The 26,830-nt window shown below is 42.8% G+C and overlaps 1 protein-coding gene across 2 annotated transcripts in view; it reads left to right on the top strand.

Moving 5' to 3' along the window:
- Nucleotides 1–26,830, top strand: part of iqgap1 (IQ motif containing GTPase activating protein 1) — a 44,301-nt gene that overhangs the window by 6,178 nt on the left and 11,293 nt on the right. Inside the window, exons 3-19 of one of the 2 annotated variants that reach the window (XM_069175126.1) lie at nucleotides 13,201–13,357; nucleotides 14,368–14,445; nucleotides 15,628–15,704; nucleotides 16,961–17,028; nucleotides 17,320–17,433; nucleotides 18,165–18,343; nucleotides 19,524–19,608; nucleotides 19,720–19,877; nucleotides 19,966–20,050; nucleotides 20,450–20,613; nucleotides 21,354–21,514; nucleotides 21,613–21,737; nucleotides 21,964–22,127; nucleotides 25,283–25,373; nucleotides 25,489–25,656; nucleotides 25,841–25,983; nucleotides 26,097–26,267. In XM_069175126.1, the coding sequence (XP_069031227.1) occupies nucleotides 13,201–13,357; nucleotides 14,368–14,445; nucleotides 15,628–15,704; nucleotides 16,961–17,028; nucleotides 17,320–17,433; nucleotides 18,165–18,343; nucleotides 19,524–19,608; nucleotides 19,720–19,877; nucleotides 19,966–20,050; nucleotides 20,450–20,613; nucleotides 21,354–21,514; nucleotides 21,613–21,737; nucleotides 21,964–22,127; nucleotides 25,283–25,373; nucleotides 25,489–25,656; nucleotides 25,841–25,983; nucleotides 26,097–26,267 (2,188 nt within the window). Of the gene's footprint in view, nucleotides 1–13,200; nucleotides 13,358–14,367; nucleotides 14,446–15,627; nucleotides 15,705–16,960; nucleotides 17,029–17,319; nucleotides 17,434–18,164; nucleotides 18,344–19,520; nucleotides 19,609–19,719; nucleotides 19,878–19,965; nucleotides 20,051–20,449; nucleotides 20,614–21,353; nucleotides 21,515–21,612; nucleotides 21,738–21,963; nucleotides 22,128–25,282; nucleotides 25,374–25,488; nucleotides 25,657–25,840; nucleotides 25,984–26,096; nucleotides 26,268–26,830 lie in introns of both variants that reach the window. The other variant, XM_069175125.1, reaches the window with a different exon arrangement.

Here is a 26,830-nt window from a genome sequence, read left to right as displayed (position 1 = left end):
GTGATATTCTCGACAACGTGACAATGTACTGAAAAATATTTCATTTTTCATTTGAATAACAACAAAACAACAAACGTACTCATAGAACCGCAGTTACGTCCCGGTAACTACTCTCTGTTTACCGAGTTTCTGTGGACTCGTTTTATTTTTTTACTGAAAGTCGTAATGATGCTACTGTTAGCGAGCTAGCTAGCAAGATTCAACCATGTTTAGGCCTGGTTGTCGCGACGACGGACGTTTGTCCGATGCGTGACTCAGTTCTGGGGCTTCGTTGCACTTTTATTTTCGCAACGAGTCGTTCAGCTTCTCCTTTTTTTAGGTGTGCTGCCGAACGTCCGTCCCACAGCTCCACCGCGTAACGTCAAAAGGTCGGAATATCGCATTTATCGCGATACGAATTTTGATCATATGAAATGTTATCTCGGTATCATCACCGACGGTATGATTTACCGCACACGTGCGCTCATTATTTGTCCCATAAAGAGTTCAAAATGCTGATTAGAAAATCAACAACCCCAAAACTACTGCGCTTTCAAATTACGACGACGTAAAATAAAGAAAACAAATCTTCACATTTGAGAAAAAAAATGTTGTTGTTGTAATTTGTTTACACACTAAATGACCTTTTTTTTTTTTCCTTCTGTATCTTTCTCTTTCTCGTTTCATTCTTGCTTTCACTCTTCGCACCGTCCGTCGTCTCAGGAATGCCGTCGGACGCGTCTTCAGCTCCAACTTCTGTTTATTGATGCGTGCATGTTGCTCACTGCACATTCCCTCGTCGGCACGCGCTGCCGCACGAACCCGGGTGGGTTCGCCGTGGATTCGCATGCGGACGACCCCGAATAATAATAATAACAATAATAATAACAATAATAATAACAATAATAATAACAACGTTTTGAAGTCACGACGTCTTCCTGGTTTCCTGCCGGGGGCGTGAAAGCTGGTTGTGAATCACTCAGTCGGCAGATGTTTGTCGGCGGGTGACGTCGTCGGTTTTGTTCGGGCGTCACTGGAAGGTTTTTGAACCGCATTCCTCCATCAGCTGACAGCACAGTGAAAGTAGAACAGGGGCGCTTGATTTATGTTCGTAGGAGGAGACGTTTGATTGTAAAAATATTTGCGCGCAAGACATTTAATTTCTCTGCATTTTTTTTTTAAATTTTGTACTTTGACGAGTTTTGCAGCTTAATCCTTTGTTGTTGTAGATTTGTAGTTTCGGCTGCTCGGAAAGAAACAGGCAAATAATAAGATTATCGTTCCTCGCTACGTCACGGCACCTCCAGCACTTAACCTGAGCATAAATTAAAATGGTGACAAAACCTGATCATGGTGGCCACAAATATGAAAATAACTTTCCTCACTGCTGTGTATGTACGCTGCATTACTCTGCTTCAAAGAGCCGCAAAAAAACATTTTGTTTTCCAGCTGCTTGGTCTCGTGTTTAAATTCGTGTTGCCAATATTTTAGTTTGACCAAAACGTTTGCATTTCCTGCACCTTATTTGGACCGATTCAAACTATGTACCTTCATGCTTGACTTTAAAATACTCTCGTTTCTGGAGCTTTCAACCGGATCTCATGGTCTTACTCAGCAGATGGAGTTGAACTGTTTGTGCTTTTGTTTTTTTTAGGACATTTTGCTCCGTTCCTGATTAAACTGCTTGATAGAGACTTTTCTGAATTCTCAAAAATACAAATTTGAAGAGATAAGCAATTGTTTTTCTTCTCTTTTTTTTTTTTTTTTTTTTTTACATAAATAAGCTCATACATGTATATTTTTTCTTGTAATTTTATAAATCAAATAAACGTATAAAAATCTCCACAGTTTTAATTCAGAAAAGAAGCACTTTGTCTGATCTGACGCGGCGACACGCAGACGCTACGACCAGCGTTGTCACTCGTATAGCTCTAATTCATTGTGACCATTACGTCCGAGTTCATTCAAAAACAAGACCATTTGTAACAGAAAGCAGTCATTATCCTTTATTTAACCTCCCCGATCATGAACTTTCCGTCACCTCCTACACTCCACACAAATCACAGGGCGAGTGTGTGTGTGTGTGTGTGTTGAACTCGGTGACAGTTGAAGTTTTTATTGTGAACAAGACGGCATGAAGACCGCGGCGTTTCCTGTTCACATTTACATTCTTATTTTCACGCTACGCAGCAGACTCCGTTAGATAACTGGAATAACTGCTTTTTTGCGATGGCAGTTTCCCTCCAGTGTTCAACCTCTAACTCTCACCCTGTCATGTTGGAACTCGTGGGATCCTTTGGGGCACCGCTGCTCTCCCTGTTTTTCAGAGTTTCTGCGCTTTAACTGTGAAAATACTGCCGAAAACGCTCCGGCAGTTTTGTAGTTGAATTAACAAGAAACTCTGCGTTGTTTTAAAAGCACAAATCTGTCAATATAAACCATTTTAAGAAACTTATATCGGTGCAACAGTACATTTTTGTCAGAGCAAAAGAAACCTGTTGCGCGTTTCCACCTGGTTTGTCTCTTTTATATTCGGCCCCCCCCCTCGTCACTTTTCGAGTTTTAAACTCCAACATTTTTTCCATCAGGTTTGTACTCGCTGAAGCGGTTTACGTGTCTGAAATGCTCAAAAAGTATTGAGCACGCTGCATCTTTAAGTAAACAGAACAACACTGTTTATATAGCAGGTTTTTTCTTTTTTTTATCAGATTAGTGCAAGTTTGTAGTGCGTGTCGCCGTGGTTACGTGACAGCAGAGTTTTACCTGTTGTTGGCCAGGTTCCCCTCCACGCTTACGTTGGCACGCTGTTATTTTTTTAATTGACTCTGAGCTTCGAGGTGTTGGTATCAAGATTGTTTTGGTTGTTCCTCTTTCCTCAGATGTAACAGTCACACCTTTCTGCTGAGGTCAAGGTTTGTGTTTGTGTCTTTGTTTGTGCGGCTGACAGGTTTTAAGAACAAAAATGCTGCTTGTAACAGACACACACTCGGCTTGGCGAGGAAAATAAACTGGCTGAACCCCCCCCCCCCCCCCCCCCCCCCCCCAAAAAAAAAAAGACCCAAACAGTTTTTTAAAAATGTTTAAAGTGTTAGTGAGGAATGATGAGAATTTACCCCGAGACAAAAAGAAGACGAGTTTGTTGTTGTTGAGATGGATGACACAAATAGCAGAGCGCTGTGGTTATTGTTTTATGTCACCGACAGCTGAACATGGAGGCGACTGCAGCGCCTCTTCTGGTTTTTTTTAATCTTTTTTTTTTCAAGATAAATATTTAGCGGCCTCATTTACCGGAGACAGAAGAAAACGAAGGACTGTGTTCGGCCTACATCCACCTCGCGAGATGTTGCTCATAGTTTTGGTCCGTTTTTGTCTCGACAGTCTGAATTTCACTCATTTTATAAAAGACCTTTAGCTTAATAACAATGTCTGCGTCGCCCGGCAGCTACAATCAGTTCTCCTTAAAAATGCAGGCAGCCTTTTACCGCTCTGTAACGACACTTCAAATCAAAGTTTGAAGGAATTACATATTTTTTATCGGCGTAGTTTGTCATCGCTGATGAACCTGTCAAAGAAGATGACTTCATTTTTAAAAGGTAGATCGACTACTTAGTCAAATCTGGTAGTTTTCCTCGTAGCTGCGCGCCGTGCTGCGAGATGCATGCTGTTCTCAGCGGGCGGGCAGAACTCGGCACAACGGCGGCACATCATCAGCTTCAGACAACAGAAAGGGAATCCTCTCTGTTTTAAATGCGGCGGCTTCTTGAGTCCGAACATCAAAAACAGTCGGTTTAGTCTCTCGTCTTCTTTTATCAACCACAAACTTTGAACAAATACTTTTCCGTCACGCATCGAATGAAAATTCAGCATTATCGTTGGCGTTTTCGAAACGAGATCGCAATTTTTACGTGATCAATTGTGCAGCTCTACTTCATAAGATTCAAAATTTGTAAAACAGTTTTAAACTTTAAATCAATTAAAGTCTGACCTGCGGGCGAGATAAATCTACTCTCGTTATCTCCCGCTTAAAGACATCAGGGCTCCTTTTTCTCCTTCAGAAGATCTTTCTGAACTGAGACACAAACAAACTGTGAGCACAGACTTTCTTATCAAAACTCTAACTGTGACACGATAACCAAAGTTTCAACACTTCCATATCACCACTTTGTCAGAGCCACTGCGTTGTGCAACGTCTCCGTATTTTAATCTTCCCTTCAAAAGAAGCCATATAAACGGACGACAGAGCGAGATAATCCGTCGCAGTAAACAGAAGGATAATCTCTGCTTTATCTTTAATCCATCGTTCACGGTCGAGTGCTGTTGTATTACAGCGTAGATGACACTCTTCCCTTCCTGCTCCCTGCTTTTTTAAAATCTGACCGACACAATACTGAAAAGAAGATCCTGAGAAGTTTGACTTTAACGAGCATGCTCAGCAAAACAGCAGAGGGGAATCCAAATAGATGCAACAGTAAAATACAAAAAAAAAGACTAGATTGGATTTCTAATGTTGAATCTGAAGATGAAGGTTGTTGCCGTGCAGCTTTTACAGCAGCTCCGTCTCCGTCTGTTAGACCGGCCCAGTTCCTCCTAAAGCTCTGGCCATTTGCCTGTAATTTCCTGTTTTCAAAAAAAAGTTTCCAAACTGTGTTTGTGTGTCGCTGCTGCTGAAATGAATATGATGTAATATCGGGCGCTGGCATTGTTGGTGTGAGGAGAACAATGACTCAAGAGTGATGTGTTAAAAGCTCTTAAAGATGATACGATCTGTCCTCAGGTGACGGATCCTGCTGCCAACCTGTAAACAGCTTCCAAGACTTATCTTTTTACATCTGTTGGGCTACTTTGGTTTATTCTGTTCAGAGCTGGAAGGATTGGTTCACTCAAGTATTTTTTTAGGCAAAACATCTAATATTTGCTGGTTTCCCACTTTCCATTTTGGTTCCTAATATTGATATTTTACTGGTTTTCCTACTCCTCTAAGATAAATAAAATAATTGTCTTTGGGTTTTTGGACTTTTCCATTTAATTCTCGGTAAGCGTGATTGACAGTTTTTACTGTTTTGCAAAATTTTTCGAGAACCAAAGATTAATTTATGAAGCATGAAACTAATTGACAGTGAAAATATTCATCCATTTAAAGTCCTTTGAGGCGAGTAGAAGGTAAAAAAAAAAATAATATCCAGAATGAGTTCAAAGGGAAGTGAAAAAGCACCATCTACAGAAAAAGTTGGCTCACTCTGGAAAATACAAAGACAGAAATAAGAAAGTTGTATTAGACCCACACAGGGAAACCAACATCTCACAGCAGCAGGGAAGTGCAGTAAGAATAATGAAGACAAAAAAAAGAATAAATGAAGTATGTAGGTTACAGAAATGACAAAAACAATCCTTTAAGGATTGTTCAAAGGTTGTAAATAGGGATGGGTCATTAAAAAAAAGTGTAGTCTGGCCTAGAAACTGTTTGCAAGCCGCCCTTACACAACAAAAAGAAGAAGAACACGTTGCTACCTTAGCTCCGGGAAAACTATGTGTGTTACTGTGAGATTAAAAGCTATAGCGCAAACAAAGAAGAAAAAAAACGTGCAAATGCGACTACGGACGTCAAAAAGTTCTGTGTGGGAAGAAATGAAAATGAGTTGCAGCGCAGTAAAACTAGCGGATCATCAGTCTGCCACGGCTGCGCTCCGCGATGAATCGAACAGACTGAGTTCGCGGGTCGATAATCGACGGCTGTTTTTGTCAACAAGGACCCTCATCTCAAAGATAAAAATTTAAGATGTGTTTCTTATCAGTTTTGTCTGAGTTGAGGTTCAGATGGCATTTGTTGAGTCCACGGCGTGACTCGAGTCTTTTTTCTTTCCGTGTTTGTACAGTGAGTCTTTGAAATTAATCAAAGAGCGCCTGGCAATATCGAGCAATAGTTTGAAATCTAGTGAGCTTGAAAATGCTAATCGCTAGTCGTAAATAAATAGAACTAAACCACGTCAGTTTCAGTTCTACTTTGATCTTTGAACATGTTCACTGTTCCGGATGTTGATGCCGGCCCATTAGTGAGAACACGTCCAGCGTGCTAACTTATTAGCATTATGCTTATAGTGGCACCGACTTGAATCATTTTAAACTTTGGGTGTCAAAAACTATCGTTTCATGTAATAAAGTGCGAAATTTGTGTCAGTTGGTGGAACATCAGACTGTCATAAATGAGACTGTAAATATGTCTGGTACTTCCTCTTGTTGTCACAAAGGCAATAATTGTCTTTTCCCTTGTAAACGCTGACATGGGCACGGCCATAAACGCAGACTAGTTTGTCGGACGAGCTGTTTACTTTTTCTGAGAAAGTCCTCGCTGTCAGACGTTGTGCTTTGGGATTTTGTCTGAATGCTACCTGGTGATTGTTTCCTGGTGAGTCGGCGAGGCCTCGCAGAGAAAACACAAAGGCCTGAGTCACTCGACCTGCCAGTAAACGGTGGAGAATTGTGGGAATGAAGAGGGAGGGTGAGAGGGATCGGCTCTCCCGGACTTGCCCCCCCCCTCTCCACCGCAGAGTCTCACCTGTGAAACCTGAGACTAGAAGTTACTCTTCCAGTTTGGATCTCCGCCACAGCCCAGGGAGAATCTCCGAATCCCGATGAAGCCTGTCGGCGGCCGAGAGCTGATCTGAGCTGAGCTGACACAGCAGTTTCATCTGCCCCCCGCCCCACCCACCTCCCCCCTCCATGTGATCAGCAGGCCTACCTGACTCTTTGCTTGGTTTTCTGTTATTACAGCCGTGTGCATCGGCCCTCAGCTGGTATTTGCACTCAGATGACCTCATCTGGAGGACAGTGACGGCTTCAACCGCAGACTGGATATTAAAAGTGTTCGTAGCTTCCAGGTCTGAAAAAAATGAGGCCGATGCAGGAAGCGCCTTAAGCTGCAATATCACCGAGTGCCATTAGAGGTCGGCTCCAAAAAAGCCTTCTGAAACCATAGACTCCCATTCAACTTCACTCATTTGAATGTCCCCGCCAGTTATCTCGGTGTTGTTAGTTAAAGTCGCTCCCATTCAACGCAGCAGTGACGTCACCCCCCCCGTTGCATTTATGAACGCACATCTTTTTGAGGCCTATTTTCTAATTAATGACGGATTATTTTCAGACGGACCTCCAGAAAACCAGGAGCGACTTTAGCTAACAACACACAAAATCCGAAGTCGAGGCTTCAACAGCGGCCGTTCACAAACCGGCGGGTGACGTCACTGCTGGTTGTCTGTGCAGCGCAGTAGGTCCGATGTCGTAGATAATACAGAGGGTCAAAGGTCACGGCCATTTAGAAGAGAAAACCTTTCATTTTACGGAAGCTACTAATAATCTCTCGTCAAACGCGCTTAGATATCAAGATATTTCTATGAATGAGGAAGATGAAGGTGGTTTTTTTGTGTGTTTTTTTGGAGCAGACGTGAGTTTAAAATTGAGTTGTTGTTTTTTTTCTATCTGTGAAAGAAGGAAACACGGTGGATTAACCCCCCCCCTTCCCCCTCACTTTAAACCCCACCGAGCAGCCTTTCACCCGGAGGCCTGACAGCGTACAGTGCCGATCCATCTGTTTGGACGTGAGAGGACGAGGTCAGTTGGTGCACAGATTCCAGCGTTGCAGCAAAGCATGTAATGGACAAGTTGGCTCTCTCTCGTCCTTTTTTTTTTTTTTTTTGGTTTCGCCTCCTGTGATTTCTCTCCCGGGTTTCTTCTATCGCCGACCGTTGTTTCTTCCTTCGTGTCCCTTGTGAAACGTTGTTTTTTGGGGGGGGGATTGTTGTCTTTAATTAGCCTCCGGTTCATCCTCACAATAGGAGCGCTGGGCAGGACAGGTACTTTGGACACTGTGCTGCTGCCAGATAAGCCTCGACCACAACACGATTTGCCTTTTCCAGCTATTCTGTAAACACACCGCCGCCTCCTTCTCTTATTTTTGTTTTTCCTTTTCGGAGAGCACATCAGATGCATTTATAACGCCGGGAACAATGCGGAGCAGAGCGGAGAGTCGCCGAGAGAAAGTACCGTCGCTTTGTGTGTTGTTGCGTTGACGTCACTCCACCTTTTCCTGCTTTCCATCACACGCCGGAGCCTCTGTTGTCTAAAATTAGCTGAACTTTTTAGCCCAGCGACGCCCGTTTCATGTGTTTTCTGGTCGTTACATCATCGACTGTGTTTACATGCGGTCGATTTAAAGGCGTTTTCTCACCTGCCGGTTGAGAATCCAAAACCAAATGTCGAGTAGACCGACGTTCTTTTTCTGAAACACATTTGACGACTAGATAATCAGTCGATACTCGTTTGACAGCAGATCATATGTTTCGTTGCATTTTGCTTGAGGGTTTTTATTTTGAAAGAGCAGCAGGAAGTGAGTAACATCTACTCTCCTACAGTTATTTTAAGTTTTGTCTTTCAAATAGTTACAAAATAAGAAGAAGTAACAGTTAATGAAAAGTGTTTCTAGTTTTTCTCTTTAACTTAATTTTACACTCAAGACTTAAAGTCTTCCCGGAATAGTTTTGGTGAAAGTTAAAGGTTTTTTTTTTTGGACATTCAACTTCTCTGTAATTATTGTTTTAACAGAATTTCATCAACTATATTATACTAATAGATTTATTTTTAATTTTTTTCCTACTACACATTAAAGTATTTGCCGTATATGTTGTGTAGAAATAACATAATTTTAAACGGATTTAGCAACGTTTTTCACATCTTTCACGTTCTGTATGATTATATTCTGAAGGCCTCCGTGTGCCTGAAAGATGACGGATGAATGATCGCTGTCATTGTTTCTCAATGGCTCTCTGACCCAACTTCTCTAAACAATACTAGGCGGCTCCCAGAGAGAGAGAGAGAGGGGGAGGGGGGGGCGAGAGAACAATACTTTTTCTGAGCGGTACAACTTAACGAGGCCTGTTAGTACAAGCGTTGAATTATCTGGCGGTTATTAAACATTAACTGCTGCGGGAAGGACTCCGCCGGTGGCTCAGGGTGAAACCCGGGAAAGAGGAAGTCCAAAGTTTCTTCATCTGCTGCATTATTAACCTGCAGTTAAAAAAGAAAAAATCTCTGCAATCGTCCCAGATACGGAGGATGTACCTCGACAGCAGCCGGGAAACGAGACGTGCTGGCGAAGGATGAGTCGGTGTAGTTTTCCCAGAGAGGCAGCGGTCAGTAGCGGACCTCTTCCTATGAGGACGACCTCTGAACTCGGCGTGCAGGATCTAAGAAGGGACTCGGTTTCGCTTTGTTTTTCATGTGTGCACTAGTTAGCTTTTAGATGTCTTTTTCTATAATGGATGATCATTACACTGTTGATTCAGAGACAAAAGCTTTATAGAAATGTCCAGGCCAATATTTACACAAGTCACAGTAAATATGTATAGGAAAGTGTTCGCACCTTCCCGCTCTGAAAAATGAGGCAGATGCAGAAGCGTCTTCAGCTGCAATACCAGCGAGTGCCACTAGAGGTCGGCTCCAAAAAGCCTCCGGCTCCATAGACTCCCATTCAACTTCTCTCATCAAATCCAAAGTGAATAAAATGTGTCCATCAGTTATCTCGGTGTTGTTAGCTAAAGTCACTCCTTCTTATTAGTTTTCTGGAGGTCCATCTGAAAATAATCCCTCATTCATTAGAAAAGAAGATTCAAAAAGACCTGTTTTGGGGGGCGTGTCTTGTTTGATTGACAGGCCTGTGGTGCAGTCAGATTATAGCTATCGGTGGGCGGGATGTAGTATCGTCAGGTTTCCAATCAGATCAGTCAGATCCACCTCTCGTGGACTGTGACTGTTGTGACATTCGTGCATTAATAGGATTGATAGAAGCTTTAAGTTTCAGTAAACACTATCTGACACTTTCTTTTTACTGCTGCGAGGTATCTATAGGAAGCTCATTGCTTTATGATGGTCTAACTTAGCGCAATTTATCATTTTGAATAGTTTGATCCACCCATCTGTTTTATGCCACTTATTCAGGTTCAGGCTGAATTCATTTTGTTAAGTACATCATGAGGGGTCCTTGTTTTAAGATAAATAATTCTTCACCATCTTATTCCTACTGGTTATCCATCATACCTTCACACTTTGGTCGGTATAAAAAAATTTGATTTGATTTCATGTGGTTTGAAAAGTCCTGTGAAAGTTTACAACCTTTTTTTCCCCCCGCTGCTCGTTCAAAGACAAAATAATCCAAATGTTTTTGATATCTCCAACTTGCAAATCACAACTACAGTGACGTGATGTTTTTTTCCCACTCGGCCGCCTCATAGTTCTGATATGAACGTATCTTTTGCCTTCAAGACATCTCGTCCCAGAAGACACTCTCACACCTTCGTATCTTTTAATCTGACTTGTTATTTAATCACAGAAATTCTTCGAGATTCCAAACGATTCTTTTCATATTTGTGGCTTTTTTGTTTTGTTTGTTTTTGTAATTGCAGACGTGTTTCTCCGTGTCACAAACGCCATTTGACATTGGTTTATTTTTTTATATTTTTGGCTGCTCGCTGCTCGTTGTTGACGACACCGTTGAGATCCCATTCATAGCTGCCGTTCTCGCTGGTTAAAGAGGAGGGTGTGTCTGTGTTTGTGTTAGCCCTGGAAAAGGGTGTGTGTGTGTGTGTGTGTGTGTGTGTGTGTGTGTGTGTGTGTGTGTGTGTGTGTGTGTGTAGCCCTGATAAAAGAGTCATTACTTTGGGAGCCTCTATGGAGCCTTTTTCACTTGGCTTGTTCCTGGCTGGCAGGCCGCGGTGGTTTCGGTCACCTCGGGCCTCAATGGCGAGCCTGTCCGCGGACCCCCGTGTCGCCACTTCCTGGGAGGGAAGTTGTTTCAGCTGCCGGTTCGCTGGCCGGCTGCAAAGTGTGGGAGGGATGTATCTCGGTGTGTTTGTACAAGGGACCGAGTGTTTTGAAAATCTCCAATTCAAGACTTTGAGTTTTTAATTCTAATAGTCAGGGAAAGCTGTCACTGCTCTGTTAATACATGTGTGTGCTTGTAGAGTCAGGGGTGGGGTGGGGGGGGGTCTTTTTCCTCTGTAGGAGGAAAGGAATCTTTTAATCTCACTCAGGATATAGTTAACCTTGTTGCCGCCTCACAAAGACCCCAGTGACTGAAGAGTGGGAGTGTTTTTTCCTTTGCAGATGAAAAAAAGAAAAAGAGAGAGACTGTTTGACTTCACTCCGTCTGTGAAATTCTTCACTGCCGACGATAAACTCCCAGTCGTCATAACTGGAGTCGGTGTTTGAAGCAAGGCAGACGCTGGAAGAAAACCCCCGTTTTTTTTCATCATTGATAGATGTGTTGCCTCGAGGAAGGCAAACTAGCAGTACATTTTTTTTTTCTGCTGACTCGGACGACCTCTGACCTAGATTTGATTAATGAGGCGTTTCTATCGTTTCCACAGCGATAAAATATAATCGATAAAAGGCTCTCGTGTTGCGAATAAGATAGATAAAAACTCTTTTCTTTTTTTCATCAAATCCAAAGTGAATAAAATGTGTCCATCAGTTATCTCGGTGTTGTTAGCTAAAGTCACTCCTTCTTATTAGTTTTCTGGAGGTCCATCTGAAAATAATCCCTCATTCATTAGAAAAGAAGATTCAAGAAGACCTGTTTTTGGGGGCGTGTCTGTTTGATTGACAGGCCTGTGGTGCAGTCAGGTTACAGCTATCGGTGGGCGGGACGTAGTATAGTCAGGTTTAAGGCATTTCTGCATCGGCATCATATATCGGAGCCGGAAGCTACGAGCACTTTTATATACCGTCAATATTTAACGTGCAGAGTTGCAAGGAAATAGACCAGAATGCATTGCAGCTACACGACTGGACTTGCTGAGTGGAGTAAAGCTATTGAGCTATTTCACCTCTATTCTTTTTTTCTTTTTTTTAAGCCTTTTGTAGCGAACCAGCAAGAAATCAGACGATTTAAAGTTACAGCTTTATCCAACGGAGTGAAATGAGGCGGCCAGGGTGATTTATAAAACCTTTTATATTTTCAGACACAAAAACTTGGGCTGCCTCTCGCGTGTAGTTGGTTACCGGACGGCGATGACATTAAGGTGTTGGAATCCCAGATCCAGTTTGAGAGCTCAGCGTGTGTTCACTGTGGCCCGGCGCTGACTCGGGCACGCAGCAGGAATGTGACTCCACAATATCAACCTCCGAGAAATGAAATGTCACACATGAGGAATGCCGGGAACTCTGCAGAGCTCCACAGGTGGAGGTTGAACTCATTTTACTGTGGGATTCAACTTGGCGGCTCAATACGAGGTTAATTTCAAACCTCATGACGGATGGCCCTCCTTAAAGGCTCCTTATTTACTGTAATAATAATACATTTTATTTGTATAGCACTTTTCAAGACACTTTACAGGTTAAAATGATTAAAAAAAAAACCATTAAAAAAGTATAAATCACACAACAATCACGTTACCAGAAAAACAATATGAATCAAACATTAAAAGCAGCTTTGAAATAATGATGATGAAGTTAATCAACTGGAGTCTGTTTTATAATTAATATTTGCTGGTTAAGAGGTGCCTGCTTTCCTCCTGGAAGCATCCATTTTTTGTTTTTATCCTCCATGCTTTGAATTTTTTTTGTCCTCTTGTAACTTTTTTTTTCAGGGGAATTATATTTGACACCTTAGCAGTCCTTTTTTTTTTTTTACATTTTAAATGCACTTACTTAGTTTCCAGTTTCATTTCCATCACGGCAATTTATGGTTCCGACATCCATACTGACATACTATTTAGTATGCCAGAAAAAGATTTAGTACGTCCCAATTACACAGTGTGTGAAACGTAGGATGCCAATTTCCAAAAGTTAAAAAAAAAAATCCTGACCCTGACCCACAATCCTTTGCGCGGCGGAAGATACGTCACATCGACTGAGCCTCCGAGACGGTCGGTGGCGCTGATGCTCCGCCCACAAAACGAAGAAGAAGCGTCATTAAAACGAAGCGTACTCATTTCTAAAATCGCATCTTTTTTACGACCAAAAGGGTCCAAAAAAATGTACGTTAAATTGAGTTTCTTTCATCAGTTATGATGTACAGTAAAACTAAACTTTTTTTGTTTGTTTTTGTTTTGAAAACTGCTGTTTATTTTTTTAAAGTGCCCATAAAAAATGAAATCAACTATAAATATGCTCCGTCAGCAGTCTCCTTCAAGTATGACCGTATGTTTTCCTCTCCGTGTTTGACATCTGCAGATGGATGGAGGCCTGCCTGGACGAGGAGCTGCCGCCGACCACGGAGCTGGAGGAAGGCTTGAGGAACGGCGTCTATCTCGCCAAACTGGGCAACTTCTTCGCCCCGAAAACCGTTTCCCTGAAGAAGATCTACGACCGCGAGCAGACACGCTACAAGGTGGGAAGCACACGGATGTTTCCTGCATTTATACAATAATGTATGCCGTGTAATTTGATCCTCGGGCCAGTGGGACACTTTGAGATTTGCAGACAGGTTTTTCTTTTAGTTCTTTTTTCACTTTACGACTGCGTGTAATGCGCTTTGAAAAAATAACTCACTCGTAAGAAGATTAAATGTGAAAAGATTGTAAATCACGTTAACAGATGTCACCTTGGAGTTTCACTTAGTAAAGCAAATAAACAACTTAATCCTGTGAGGCAACAAATCATAAAGTTATCCACCGCTTTAAATTCCTGAGTAAAAAAAAAAAAGAGAACCGAACTGACGAAAATATTTTTGTCTGGAAACCAAAAGGAGCCACAACAAGTGTCTGTTGATGTATCTTGGAGTTTTTGGAAAATATAAGCAACTTCAAATTCTTTGATTTATCTATTAAACAATCAAGATAATAACAATAAAAGCTTTCTGACATTATAAAAATGAATTTATAATCACGTAATTTATTGTTTATTTAACGTGTTGGTTGTTTTGACGTTTTAAAGGGAAAGTTCATCTCTAAAATGAGACAACAATCATCTTCTTCACCGCGTATCTTAACAGCCATATTTATTTTGTAGCTTTTTCAAAAGCAGGAAGTGTCAATCAGAAGCTCTGAAGAGAGTATATTACAATTTATCCAAGTGTTTTAACAAACAAAAAACAAAGGTGACAATTAGTTGACCACAAAACACTCGTCTGACTTTTACGGAGCTGAAGAAAGTTGTTTTTTTTAAACTTCTTAATTTGCATCGTTTTGGTTTCAAATGTAACTGCGAGATGAATTTCTGCTCCTTCGTTTGAATCTTTTAAAGTCTAGTTTTTTCCTTTTTCCTGTTTTTCCCGTGTCGGCTGAACCGGCGGGCTGAAAGTCTGGTTTTACAGTTCCTGTCGTTGAACGACTGAAAGCCTTTTTTTTTTTTTTTTTTTAGGCCCTCACTGAACAACATCTTTTGTTCTTCTCTTTCCAGGCGACCGGTCTCCATTTCAGACACACAGACAACGTCATCCAGTGGCTCAACGCCATGGCGGAGAAGGGACTGCCGAAGGTGAGCGTCGAGTCCGCTCGATATAGAGTCGAACCCCGTGTTCGATAATTGTTTATAAATCTTCCATTAAAGGACCATTTACTGCAAATCAAGCCCAGTTTATGCTCAACATTCACGTCTAATTGTTTGCTTTGAGATGGATTTCCTGCCTTCGAGGCATCAAATGGAGCCAATTTAATTCCAGTGTAGTATATATATATAAAAAAAAATACAACTCATCTTCCACAGACTTCATTTTAATTCCGATGAAATTAAAAGTAAATTGTTGTTCCACGGTAATGTGGGTGTGATCAAGGGTGTTTTTTTTTTTAAGTCTCTTCCTTTTGTAGTGGAATCAAGACATTTTCCAATATTTGAGATTTAAGTAAGGTGCTTTAAATTTGACTGTGGTTGATGTTCCCGTGAACAAAAAAGTTCAACTTAAGTTAACAAACAAGCAGTTAATCTCGCTGATGACGATCAGGCGACGTAGCTTGGAATAGTTACTCCCAAAGGTTGTAGTTTCTGAATGTTTCTGTGACGATGTCGTACTGTGCGACCTTTGCGTAAAACAGGAAAAGTTCGCAAACTTTTTGATCGCAACTCGCAAAAATAATGTTTTATTGTAAAATAAAACTTGAATGTTTGAAGTTTTGAGAAGAGTTTTTAAATCACTAGTCACGTCACTATTGTATAACGATAGCCAACAGCGAACACCGTCGATTACGACGGATAATTTACCGCAAACAAGGTTGATGTTCACACTGTGGTGTCATGAACTGAAGCCTGTAGCCTTTCCTGGAAGTTAAGAAATCCATTATAAGTTGTATATTCTTCAGAGAAAATGTTAGAAGATTTGTAAACTGTCCTCAAAGGTCCTTTAAAAAAAAAAAAAAAACGGTAAAAGAAGTAAACAGTCACCACTTATATTCACTTTGTGAGAATTTTCCACCCAACTAAAGGAAAACCGAATACTTGGCGTCATATTGGCAGGAAAAAAAAAAACAAAACAACCTGAATATCAGCCCTAAAAATATCACCGACTGGCAGCTGGAGCAGAAAATCGGTGTAACTGCCTGCGAAGGGCGTGTGAACGTTGCGTAATGCTAATAATCTTCTTTGATCACTCCTGCACACGTGCTGCGACACGACATGCCGACTTTTTAACCACCACTCTTTTAATGAACTCATTTGTGTTTTCAGATCTTCTACCCCGAAACCACAGACATATACGACAGAAAGAACATGCCGCGGTGCATCTACTGTATCCACGCGCTCAGGTCGGTTGGCGCTCTCCCTCTTTCACTGTGTTTCATTTTTGAATTCGGGTTTTACTTGTGAAGTTCAGTTGGACCGCAGCTTCGAGTCCCTTCAGGGGTCAACGAACACAAGTGGAGTCTTTATTCACTGCATCACACAAACAGCCGAGGTGTGTGTGTGTGTGTGTGTGTGTGTGTGTGTGTGTGTGTGTGTGTGTGTGTGTGTGTGTGTGTGTTTCAAGCCCATGACATTTTTACGAGGTGAACGGTGCAGTTTGTTCTTAATGGTGTGGCTGTTTGTGTCCTCCATGCTAATATAACTCCAAAAAAAACCTTGACGACTAAATACTGCAGCGCTGCCACCTATCGGCAACCAGCAGTAACGTCACAACGTGACTGAAGCCTTGGCGCCGTCTTTGCTAGTTCGGAGCAGGAAGTGACCATATTTGGGCGAGCGGTGGTGGATCCGACGCGATTTGATTTTCTCTAAATTTTGACTTTTTTTTTCTCTCGCCATTTCTAATGTTTTCTCCGAATAGTATTTCAACTTTATTCTTGACATTTTGACTTTTTTCTCCAAATCAAAATTTGTTTCTCCAGATTTGTACTATTTTCTCGACATTTAGAATTTTCTTACCCGTCCACCGATAGCTGTAACCTGACTGCACCACAGGCCTGTCAATCAAACAGACACGCCCCCAAAAACAGGTCTTCTTGAATCTTCTTTTCTAATGAATGAGGGATTATTTTCAGATGGACCTCCAGAAAACTAATAAGAAGGAGTGACTTTAGCTAACAACACCGAGATAACTGGTGGACACATTTTATTCACTTTGGATTTGATGAGAGAAGTTGAATGGGAGTCTACGGAGCCGGAGGCTTTTTGGAGCCGACCTCTAGTGGCACTCGCTGGTATTGCAGCTGAAGACACTTCTGCATTGGCTTCACGTTTCAGACCCGGAAGCTACGAACACTTTTACACACCTGTTGTTCTCTTCTCTTTTTTCACACAAAAATCAACTTTTCTACCTGTAATATTATTAAATTGAACTTTTACTATGTTATTTTTTGGAATCTAAGAATCCTTTTACTCATCTGTTTCTTTACCTTGAAATTGACCCGCCGACCTTTGAACGACCCGTAACCCGGTCTAAATCGTTATCTGGAATAAGAGTGTGTACAACGTCTGAGTAAACGCCATCTCAGGAAACTGGTTTTCAGGTATTTCATATATTTGACCTCTAAAATTCATCCTCCTTTTTGTCGTCTCTTTGCAGCCTCTACTTGTTCAAGCTGGGTTTGGCGCCTCAGATTCAGGATCTGTATGGAAAAGTGGATTTCACCGGTAAGACTTGTTTCCCTCATTTTTTCCTCTCTCAGTTAACCCAATTATGTCGTCTTAAATCCGGAGCGTCACGGACGTCATCGTGTTGCCAGAGTTCAGCAGGAAGTTTTAAGATGTGAAGATTTTTTTTTTTTTTTACGGGGAGCTTTTTTCCTGTCGGTGGAGTCCCCTGCTCTGAGCTCCCCCCCAGACGCTAACACGAATCTTGATTATCACACGCGAGCCAGGAAACAGTCTGTCTGTCTTTTATTTTTTTTCCACTGCAATCTGTGTGATCATCTCTCTTCCCAGAGGAGGAGATCAACAACATGAAGAGCGAGCTGGAGAAGTACGGCATCCAGATGCCGGCCTTCAGCAAGATCGGCGGCATCCTGGCCAACGAGCTGTCTGTGGACGAAGCTGCATGTGAGATATTGTATATTGTAGCTCAAACGTGCTTTGATAATGATATAGATGCATTTATCTTTGACTGTCTATTTTGATTTTTACTGCATCAAGTCTTTAAGCAAAAACTAAACTTCCAAAGTCAGATTTAAAAATTATTTTATTTTTTTTAATAATAACATTTACAGAAAAAACATGAATTTCACGTGCAAAAACTCGTGATCACAGATCTTTGGAACATTTTCATGGTGTAAAGTGTGAAGCTCATGTAGATTCCCATGTAAAAACTTTCCCACGTGTTTTCCCCCATGTTATCGTATGTTTGGGTAAACGTGTCATACATGTGCTCACGCGTGGAACAAAATTGAGAAACTCGTGTTTTTTTTCTGTCAGGGAAACTTTGAAGTGATCGACAGATTAGAATATACACTTTTCTTTTACACCTTTATTTCAGTTAAAAGCAGGTTGTTTTTTTTCATCAAAATTACTAATAGGAACTCATTTCAGAGGCCTTTAGCTGCTAAATGAAATTTGAAAAAAATATCTAATCTCAGCTCAGCTCAAATAAAAAATAGAATATGAACAGATGATACGTAGAAAAAACAAGCGGACATCACAGTGGTCTTCTGATTTATTTTTTTAGGCAAGAATGATTTCGCTTTTTGAAGTTTCAAACTCTTCCTTTAAGGTCAAACACGATATATTTAAACATTATAGGTAAAATACGTATTAATAATCCGTCTCCTCCCCAGTGCACGCGGCCGTGATCGCCATCAACGAGGCCATCGATCACGGAGTACCGGAGGACACGCTGGCCGCCATGCACAACCCCAACGCCATGCTGGTCAACCTGGCGCCCGGCGAGGCCCGCCAGTACCACGACACGCTGTACCAGGCCAAAGGAGAGAAGGTGGCCAGCTCACGCAAACGGGTAAGAAAAGTTCTTAGAACTTCTTCGGCGGCGGGAGGATGACGAAAGGCAGAAATAAAAGGCGGCCGGAGGCGCGTTAGAAACCATAAAAATCCCATCTAATTAAAAATGAGGCGAGTTCAGCGGGATTCGAGTCCACGTTTTGATTAGAAAATAATTGAACTTTCAGCCTGAAGGTGGAAAAAAGAAATTGTTGGCATTTAATGGTGAACTGAAGAAACCTGCAGGGAAGAAAAAAAAATACAGCCGACTGTAAGAAGAATGAAATCACGCCGTCCTCTTTAGAAGTGAGAAATTAATGTAGATTATACAACAAGTAGCTCCGAAGCCAGCGATCTGATTGGTCGACTGAACATTTGGAACAAATCATCGTGACATCACATCCTGCTCATCACTGGAAATATAACTCCGCCTTCTCAATGGGGATATATAACTGGAATTGAATTTCCTATAATATTGATATAATGTAGTTTCTACTTGTTATAGATCTATTAAATGACCCATTTGGTGAAGTCGGGTCTCTTTTGGTCCTTTTTGGTCGCTCCGAGCACCCGTACCGTAACACCACGGATAGTCACGTACTTACAATCCTAGCGGTGGCTAGCTGGACCGTTTAACACACGACATGGTGCTAAAATGTTTAAAATACATGAGTCCATAGATATCTTTTTTTCATCAGATATCTTAGTTACGACCAGACTGAGCTAGCTGAGCAGTTTTCGTGTTTCTATGGGTTGCATTTATTCGGTTTAGGTCTCGTCTCTATTGCTAGGGGCGTTGCTAAGGGTCGGCCTACTTCCCGGAGCGGTAAACATCGCGTACGTTACATAAGAGTCTACTGACGTTGTTTTCCTGTTTTTTAGTCATACCCTGTGTGTTGCCATGGAAACAGAGATTGCATGAACAAAAAAGTTTAATATTTTTGAGAATTCGATTTTATTTAGACGGTAACTTGCTGCACAATCGAGGCCGTGCTTTAACGTCATTATTATAACGACGTTAGCGCACACCCTCGATGATCGTAATCTCGCTCAAGCACGAGATGTATTATGATTTCAAATGTGAAAAATATACATAAATGACCCAAAATTATCCCAAAATACGTCTTTTATTTTCCGACGGGTCCGATTGGCGCGTAGTCCAGTTCCCGGTGTTCATATTTTCTTTGCCGTTACAGCAGATGGAGAACGCGGACGCAGAGCGAGACGTCTACGACGAGCTGCTGACTCAGGCTGAGATCCAGGGCAACGTCAACAAGGTCAACGGTGAGTCGGACCAACGCACGTACGTTTATTTTACGGATTTATTAATTTGTTGTTTTTGTTTTTTTAAACGTCGACCCCTTTTTTTCTTTTCTTTTTTTTGTCCTCCGACAGTAAGCAGCGCCCTGAGCGCGGCCGAGCAGGCTGTGCTGAGCGGCAACGAGGACAAGCTGTACGAGGCGCTGAAGGCCATGGGCGTCCAGAACCTGCAGGCCCACAACAAAGGCTGGTACCTGAAGCAGCTGCAGGCCGACCGGGAGAACAAAGAGCAGGTCAGTTTAGGGCTCGGTTTTACTTCTACAGCGTGACGAGAGAGAAAGCAGAAACCTCCTCGTTGTAACGCCCTCCTCCGTCCACTAGGGGTCTCCGGGAGAAGCGCTGACGAGGGAGGAGCTGCAGAGCGGCGTGGACGCAGCCAATCAGATGGCAGAGAGCTACCTAAAGAGTAAACCGTCTCGATTTCTACTTCCTGTCCGTGTTTGTTCTTGTAAAGCTTCAGACATATTTTTCGCTTTTAAATTCAGGCTCCGTTGTTTAATTTATCGTTTGAGTTTTAATTCGGTTTTATTCTTCCGTCTTTGTTCTACTTTTCTCTTGTTTTTTTTGTTGGTTTTTTTATTATATTTTGTTGTATGAAAGGGTTTCTCTATAAATATATAAATTTGAGCTATCGGCATATACAGGCAGAGGGTAAAGCAATACAAATGACAGAATAAAAATAGAGCTTGTAAAAAATATCAAATATAACAAATGTAAAAATGCCCATCGTATACAAAATAAATATAGATTAATATTGAATTAAACTATGCCTAAATTTAACTGTTGCCTTCCCGTCTCTGCGTAGTGTTGAAGGCGGTGGAGCGCATCAACGGCGCCGTCCAAGCCGGCGTGCCGGAGAAGACGGTGGAGGAGCTGATGAACCCGGACGCCCAGCTGCCCGAGGTCTACCCGAGCGCCGCCGACCTCTACCAGAGGGAGCTGTCCAGCCTGCAGCAGCAGAGCCAGGAGGTGATCCCAAAGAACGACGAGATACAACGCAAAACAAAAAAAAAACTAGAGCTCGACACCTGCAGCAAAATCAGCATGAAAATAAAGACATCACTTTGGCTTTTTTTAGGGCAAATTACACGATCCGATGACCTGAGAATGAAAACTACTCAGCCTCCTCATCAACAACATGTTTTATGGTTTATACAGAACATAACAACACAGGTGTGAGACTGTAATCAGGCCCTGTCTGCTGATAGCACAGTTTATTTTCTTTGTTTAGCTGAAAAGAAATACAAATTTACCAGCGTTATGATGCATTAAATGCGTGACATTTTTTTCTTTTAAACTGCATATCTTTACTTCTGTTTTTAATCGCAGTGCTGCAGTATGACGGAGCGTTGAGGTCACATTGTGGAAAAAAAAGTCAAACTGTCGAGAATTAAGGTCAAATACTTTTTGGAGAAAAAAAGTTGAATTGTCGAGGAAAAAAATGTCAAAATGTCACAAATAAAGTTGAAATACTATTTTGAGAAAAAATTCAAAGTGTCGAGAAAAAATTTTACATTTCCGAAATGAAATCACATTTCAAGTCAAACTTCTCAGAATATAAATCCAACTTCTTCGAGCGTATGATTCTACCCGATTTTAGTAAATAGGACTAGTCTGTCTCTTTCAGCTCACAAACCCAGTTTGATAATACGTTTTATGACTTTGAAGATGTTGCGTTGAAACATACGAAGCGTGTTTGTGTCCCTCAGGGCTCCCTGACCCACCCGGAGCTGCTGGTCGCCGTGGAGATGCTGTCGTCGGTGGTGCTGATGAACGAGGCGTTGGAGGTGGGAGACCGAGCCGCGCTGTGGAGGCAGCTGTCCAGCACGGTGACCGGACTCAGCAACGTGGAGGATGAGTACGCTCAGAGGTGAGCGGGGACGCGCCGGGACGTCTCGGGTCGTCCTCAGCGGCCGTTCGGTCATTCGGGGCGTTGACGTGGGACTGTCCCCTCCGTGTGTCTCTCAGGTACATGGACGAGCTGATGCGTCTCAGAGCGGCCGCCAGAGAGGAAGGCAGCGACTACCTGACCTGGAACGACATCCAGGCCTGTATCGACCAAGTTAACATGGCGGTGCAGGAGGAGCACGAACGTAAGAGACACATTCAGTTTCCAACATTTTAATTTGAAAATAGTTTACAATGAATACTTCATCAAAAGTAGGTAAAAAAAAAAAGAGGAAGCAGCTCTCTGACCCATAAAGTAAATAATCTCAAGAGATTTGAGTTCGATTTCATCTTTAATCATCGTCCTCCCGTATCATCTTGCGATCAGTCGATTTAAAATTTTTTGTATTAAGTGTATTCGTGCGTCTGCAGGAATCGCCGCCATCGGGCTGATCAACGAGGCGCTGGACGAAGGCGACCCGGCGAAGACGCTGGAGATGCTGCAGAACGGCTCCGCCAAGCTGCTGGACGTGGACCCGTCGGTCGCGCAGCACTACCACGACAAGCTGCTGGAGGCCCGCCGGGAGAAAGCTCACGTAAGACACGCCTCCACGTTTCCGAGGCAACGTCACTCCGTCGGTGTTCCTTTATTTGCCTTTTTTCCCATGCGTGGTGTTGTGGTTTACTGCGGGGAGCAATTATGCAAAAATCGGTTCATGCAAAACAGAACTCGGCTGCAGTCGCAGTGCCGGTTGTTACGTTCGTTTACTGTAGGGCACACGTTTGGCGTATAGATTTGTTTTTAGGGATTTAAATGAATGTATTTGTGGTGGAGTTGTTGTAAAACAAGTCACAAGGGGCCGGACATTTTTTAGAATTCAGTCGCTGCAAGACTTTTTGTTTTTGTGTGATTGATGTGATCAAAAATATTTGATTCTTCAAAGGATTTTCTATAAAAATGTTATATTTACACACAAGTACTACAGAACGGTCAATACAATATAATATTTACACAAATACTACAGAACAATCAATAAAATATAATATTTACACAAATACTACAGAACAATCAATAAAATATAATATTTACACAAATACTACTTAACAGTGTCAGTGAGTCTGCGGCTGCAGACGGCTTCATGTGACTCTGAGCATCACATGACTTGACCAAGACGCTGATGTCACGGTGATGTGATCATCTCCACACACACACACACACACACACACACACACACACACACACACACACACTTCCTCTCAGATCTTCTGTTTTATCTCAGCCTCTTTTACTTCCTCTTCCCTCTCTTGGATCTTTTGCTCGGACCGTCCGGTTCCGTCGGACTCGTTTGCTTGTGCTGTCGTTACTCGAGAGACGCCGGCTTCTCGTTCCGTGGCGTGTTTGTGCAGCGCATTTTACATTCGGTTCATCTTGTTCGGGATGTTTTTCCCTGCCGGAGCCTGTTTTAGCTGAATCCAAGTTAAATGTTCCCATTTTCTCCCAAGTCTTTTTTTTGTCTTTTTTTTTTTTTTATCTCCCAAGTCTTTTTTTGTCCTGCGTAAATACAGATAAACTTCGCCTTTTTATCAGGGTTACAAATACTTGGCCGCCCCACTCCTGTTTTAAATGTCAACATCATGAGTTACATGTAAAATCTTGGGAACTATCTTCATAAAAAAAAAAGAAAAAAATGTGGTTTGGAAAAGAAAACAGCGAGCTATTTTTTTCCTGCCCATTTCACAGGCGTCGGAAATAACAAGCTTGGGGCCTCCGTCGTCTGCTTCCATAAAAGGGCAGAAAGCTGTAGCGCCATATTAAACCAGGGGGGTGGGAGAGGGGGAGACCCACGGGCACACACACACACACACACACACACACACACACACACACACACACACACCGTCTTCTGGTTGAATGAGGTGATGGAGGAAGTGTTTAGAGCAGCGCGAGCTTCCTCTTGGTGTTTCAAAAGCGTCGATGCCAACGAGGTATTTCTCCTCAGAGGAGGAAGAGGAGGATGGACGAAGATGAAGTCGAGCTTTCAGGTGACGTGAGGCTGTCGGCCTTCTCGGTGCGTCGCCTCATTTACCTCTTGCAGGATTTGAAAGAGTGAGTCAGAAAGACTGTGGGTCTGTGGGCTGGGGAGGCGGGGCTTAGATGAACAGCAGGAAGTCCTGCCAGACTGACTAACAAGCTGAAAAATGCTTCTTTCAGATGGTTATCGCTTCACTTTGTAGCTCGCAACAATCGCAACAGGGCACTATGTAAAGAGTGTGTGTGTATGTGTGTGTGTGTGTGTGTGTGTGTGTGTGTGGATGTTTTCAAGTTTCCCACATAAAGACACACAAATGATGTCACGGTTTCTGAGGAAGTTCAAAAAGAAAAAGAAAAGAAAGAACCGTTGTCTTGAAGTAAAGTTAATAAAGATTTATTATAAATATGAGTAAAACTAAGCGGCAACCAGCAGTGATGTCACCCGTTACGAAGCATCGAGTTCGGAATTTGGTCGTCGCCATCTTTGCTAGTTCAGAGCGGTTTGGAGCAGGAAGTGACCATATTTGGACGAGCTGGGGGAGGAGCCAGCAGTGGATCTGACTCGATCTGGTCGGACACCTGGCGATACTACGTCCCGCCCACCGATAACTGTAACCTGACTGCACCACAGACCTGTCAATCAAACAGACACGCCCCCAAAAACAGGTCTTCTTGAATCTTCTTTTCTAATGAATGAGGGATTATTTTCAGATGGACCTCCAGAAATCTAATAAGAAGGAGTGACTTTAGCTAACAACACCGAGATAACTGATGGACACATTTTACTCACTTTGGATTTGATGAGAGAAGTTGAATGGGAGTCTATAGAGGCTTTTTTGCAGCCGACCTCTAGTGGTGCTCGGTGGTATTGCAGTTTAAGGCCTCATATTTCAGAGCACCGAAGCTACGTCCACTTTTACAGTCAGTGGTAGTAAAACCTCCTTCTTCTGTCACTTCCTCTATTTCCACGACGAGCTACAATCAAAGTCCTCCTCCTCCTCCTCCTCCTCTTCCTCCTCCTCTTCCTCCCCCCGCCTGCGACACACCCTGTCTAGTTGCGGTGACGCATCACCGACCCACAAACACTCATTACAGCACTCGAACGCACACAAACACTAATCAGCGCCGGCTCAGGTACGACTTCATTTACTCTAAAGACGGAGCCCATGTTGGATTAACTCTGCATGCTGCTGCAGATGTTCGCAGCCCAGCCTCCCTCCTCCTCCCCCTCCTCCCTCCCCTCTTCCTCCCCCTCCTCCTCCTTCATAAGAAATAGTGGAGCTCTGGTATCAGCCTCACCCGCCCACTTCTTTCACATACACACACATGAACACACCTCCTCTCCACCGCCCTGTAGCACCACATGAAGGGGGGGGGGGGGGGGGGCAGCAGCAACAAGTAGCAAACAGCTGCCACTAACTGTATTACAGAGACGGAGTGCACCACCTGGAGGCATCTCTGTGCCACTGCAGGACTTCAAATTTAGAAAATCAAAATTTTAACAAAATCAAACCAACATAAACTTTTTCTTTTACTACATACACTTCCTAACAACCTACTTTTTGCAATAAGGTGTGTGTCCTCTGTCCAAGGTCCAGATGTCCATCGGGATTTTCTTACCCACTCTGCTACTTATGCTACAAATTTATACATGCGTGTGCGTGTGTCTGTGATTCTTGTCCACTTTCTAAACATGCTTCATGTTTCCTGTCCTTCCAGGAGACCCAGGATCCCTCTGCTGTGCTGTGGCTGGATGAGATCCAGGATGCCATCATGAGGGCGAACCAGGACACAAAGGAGGCCCTACAGTGTAAGAAAACACACACATTTTCATTTATTTTTATTGGCTACCTTTCTGTACTCGTAGTCAGAACAAGACAGAAAAAAAAAAGGCTTGATGATATTTGTGTTTTGTACCCCTGCAGTCTCTCAGTCCATCCAGGCGGTCAATGAGGCGGTGGACAGCGGAGACGCCGCTCAGACTCTGGCGGCGCTGCGTAACCCGGGAGCGGGACTGTACGGCGTCACCTCGGAGTGCTCGCAGACCTACCAGGAGGACCTGTCCAAGATTAAAGAGGACAAAAAGAAAGACGGTGAGGAGAGCAACGGGGGAACGACCTCTCGTAGAAGGAGCGCGGTCTTAAAATCAACACGGTCGTTAAAAAGTCTTCTTCCAAACCGCGAAGAAATTTACTTCTTCCGAGAGATTTAAAGTCTCTCTGGATGCAGCCGTACTGTCTTCTTGCTGACACGCTTCCCGTCCTGCTGTCTGTCCAGGTGATAACGGCAGTGACTTCGTCAAACACTGGGTGAAGGGAGGACACAACTACTACTACAACCTGAACACCAAGGAGGGCACCTGGGTGGAGCCGGAGGGCTTCCAGCAGAACAACACCCAACTCAACAAGGAGGACATCCAGGTACGTACCACTCTCTGCCCCCACCCGCATCCCACCACCACCACCACCACCACCACGCAGCGCTCCATGTTCATGGGTTTCCATTAAACTGTCTGTTTTACTCTCCCTGTCAGGGGGTGGTTTCCGGGGTAACCACAGCCTACAATCGAGAGCAGCTGTGGCTTGCCAACGAGACGCTAATTACCAAGCTCCAAGCTCGTTGCCGTGGCTACCTGGTGAGAAATGGCCAGAAGGAGCGGATTAACTTCCTGAAATCCCAAGACCCGGCTGTCACGTGCATACAGGTGAGATCGCAAGTTTATACGTGGAAAAAACATCAGTCCTAATATAGAACCAAAAAGTTGGGACGCTGTGTAAAATGTTAAAAAATCATTGTTTATCAACGATAGTACATAATATGATTCAAGGATTCAAAGAATCTGGAGAAATCTCTGTACGCAAGGGACAAGGCCGAAAAACCAAGATTGAATCTTGGGCAACATTGTACTAAAAAATAGACATAAATCACGGACAAGAATGGGACAACATTTTACTTTCAAAACTCCAGAAACCAGTCTCCTCAGTTCCCAAACGTTTTCAGAGTGTTGTAAAATAAAAAAAATAAATAAAAAAGAGGTGATGCAACACACTGGTCCTGACTTTTCTGAGACGCGTTGCTGGCATCAAATTCAAAATGAGCACATATTTTTCATAAAACAATAAAATTAGTTTCAACATTTGACATGTTGTCTTTGGTCTTTTTTCAATTAAATTTGGGTTTACATGATTTGCAAATCATAGCAGTTATTTTTTATTTCTATTTTACCAGCATCCAAACTTTTTGGGAAACTGGGTTTCAAGAACTTAT

Source organism: Embiotoca jacksoni, unplaced genomic scaffold (assembly GCF_022577435.1).
Source record: "Embiotoca jacksoni isolate LCO1_2020_lvr unplaced genomic scaffold, fEmbJac1.0.p SCAF_64, whole genome shotgun sequence".
Lineage (NCBI taxonomy): Eukaryota > Metazoa > Chordata > Actinopteri > Embiotocidae > Embiotoca > Embiotoca jacksoni.
This window is presented reverse-complemented; position numbering and strand designations above follow the sequence as displayed.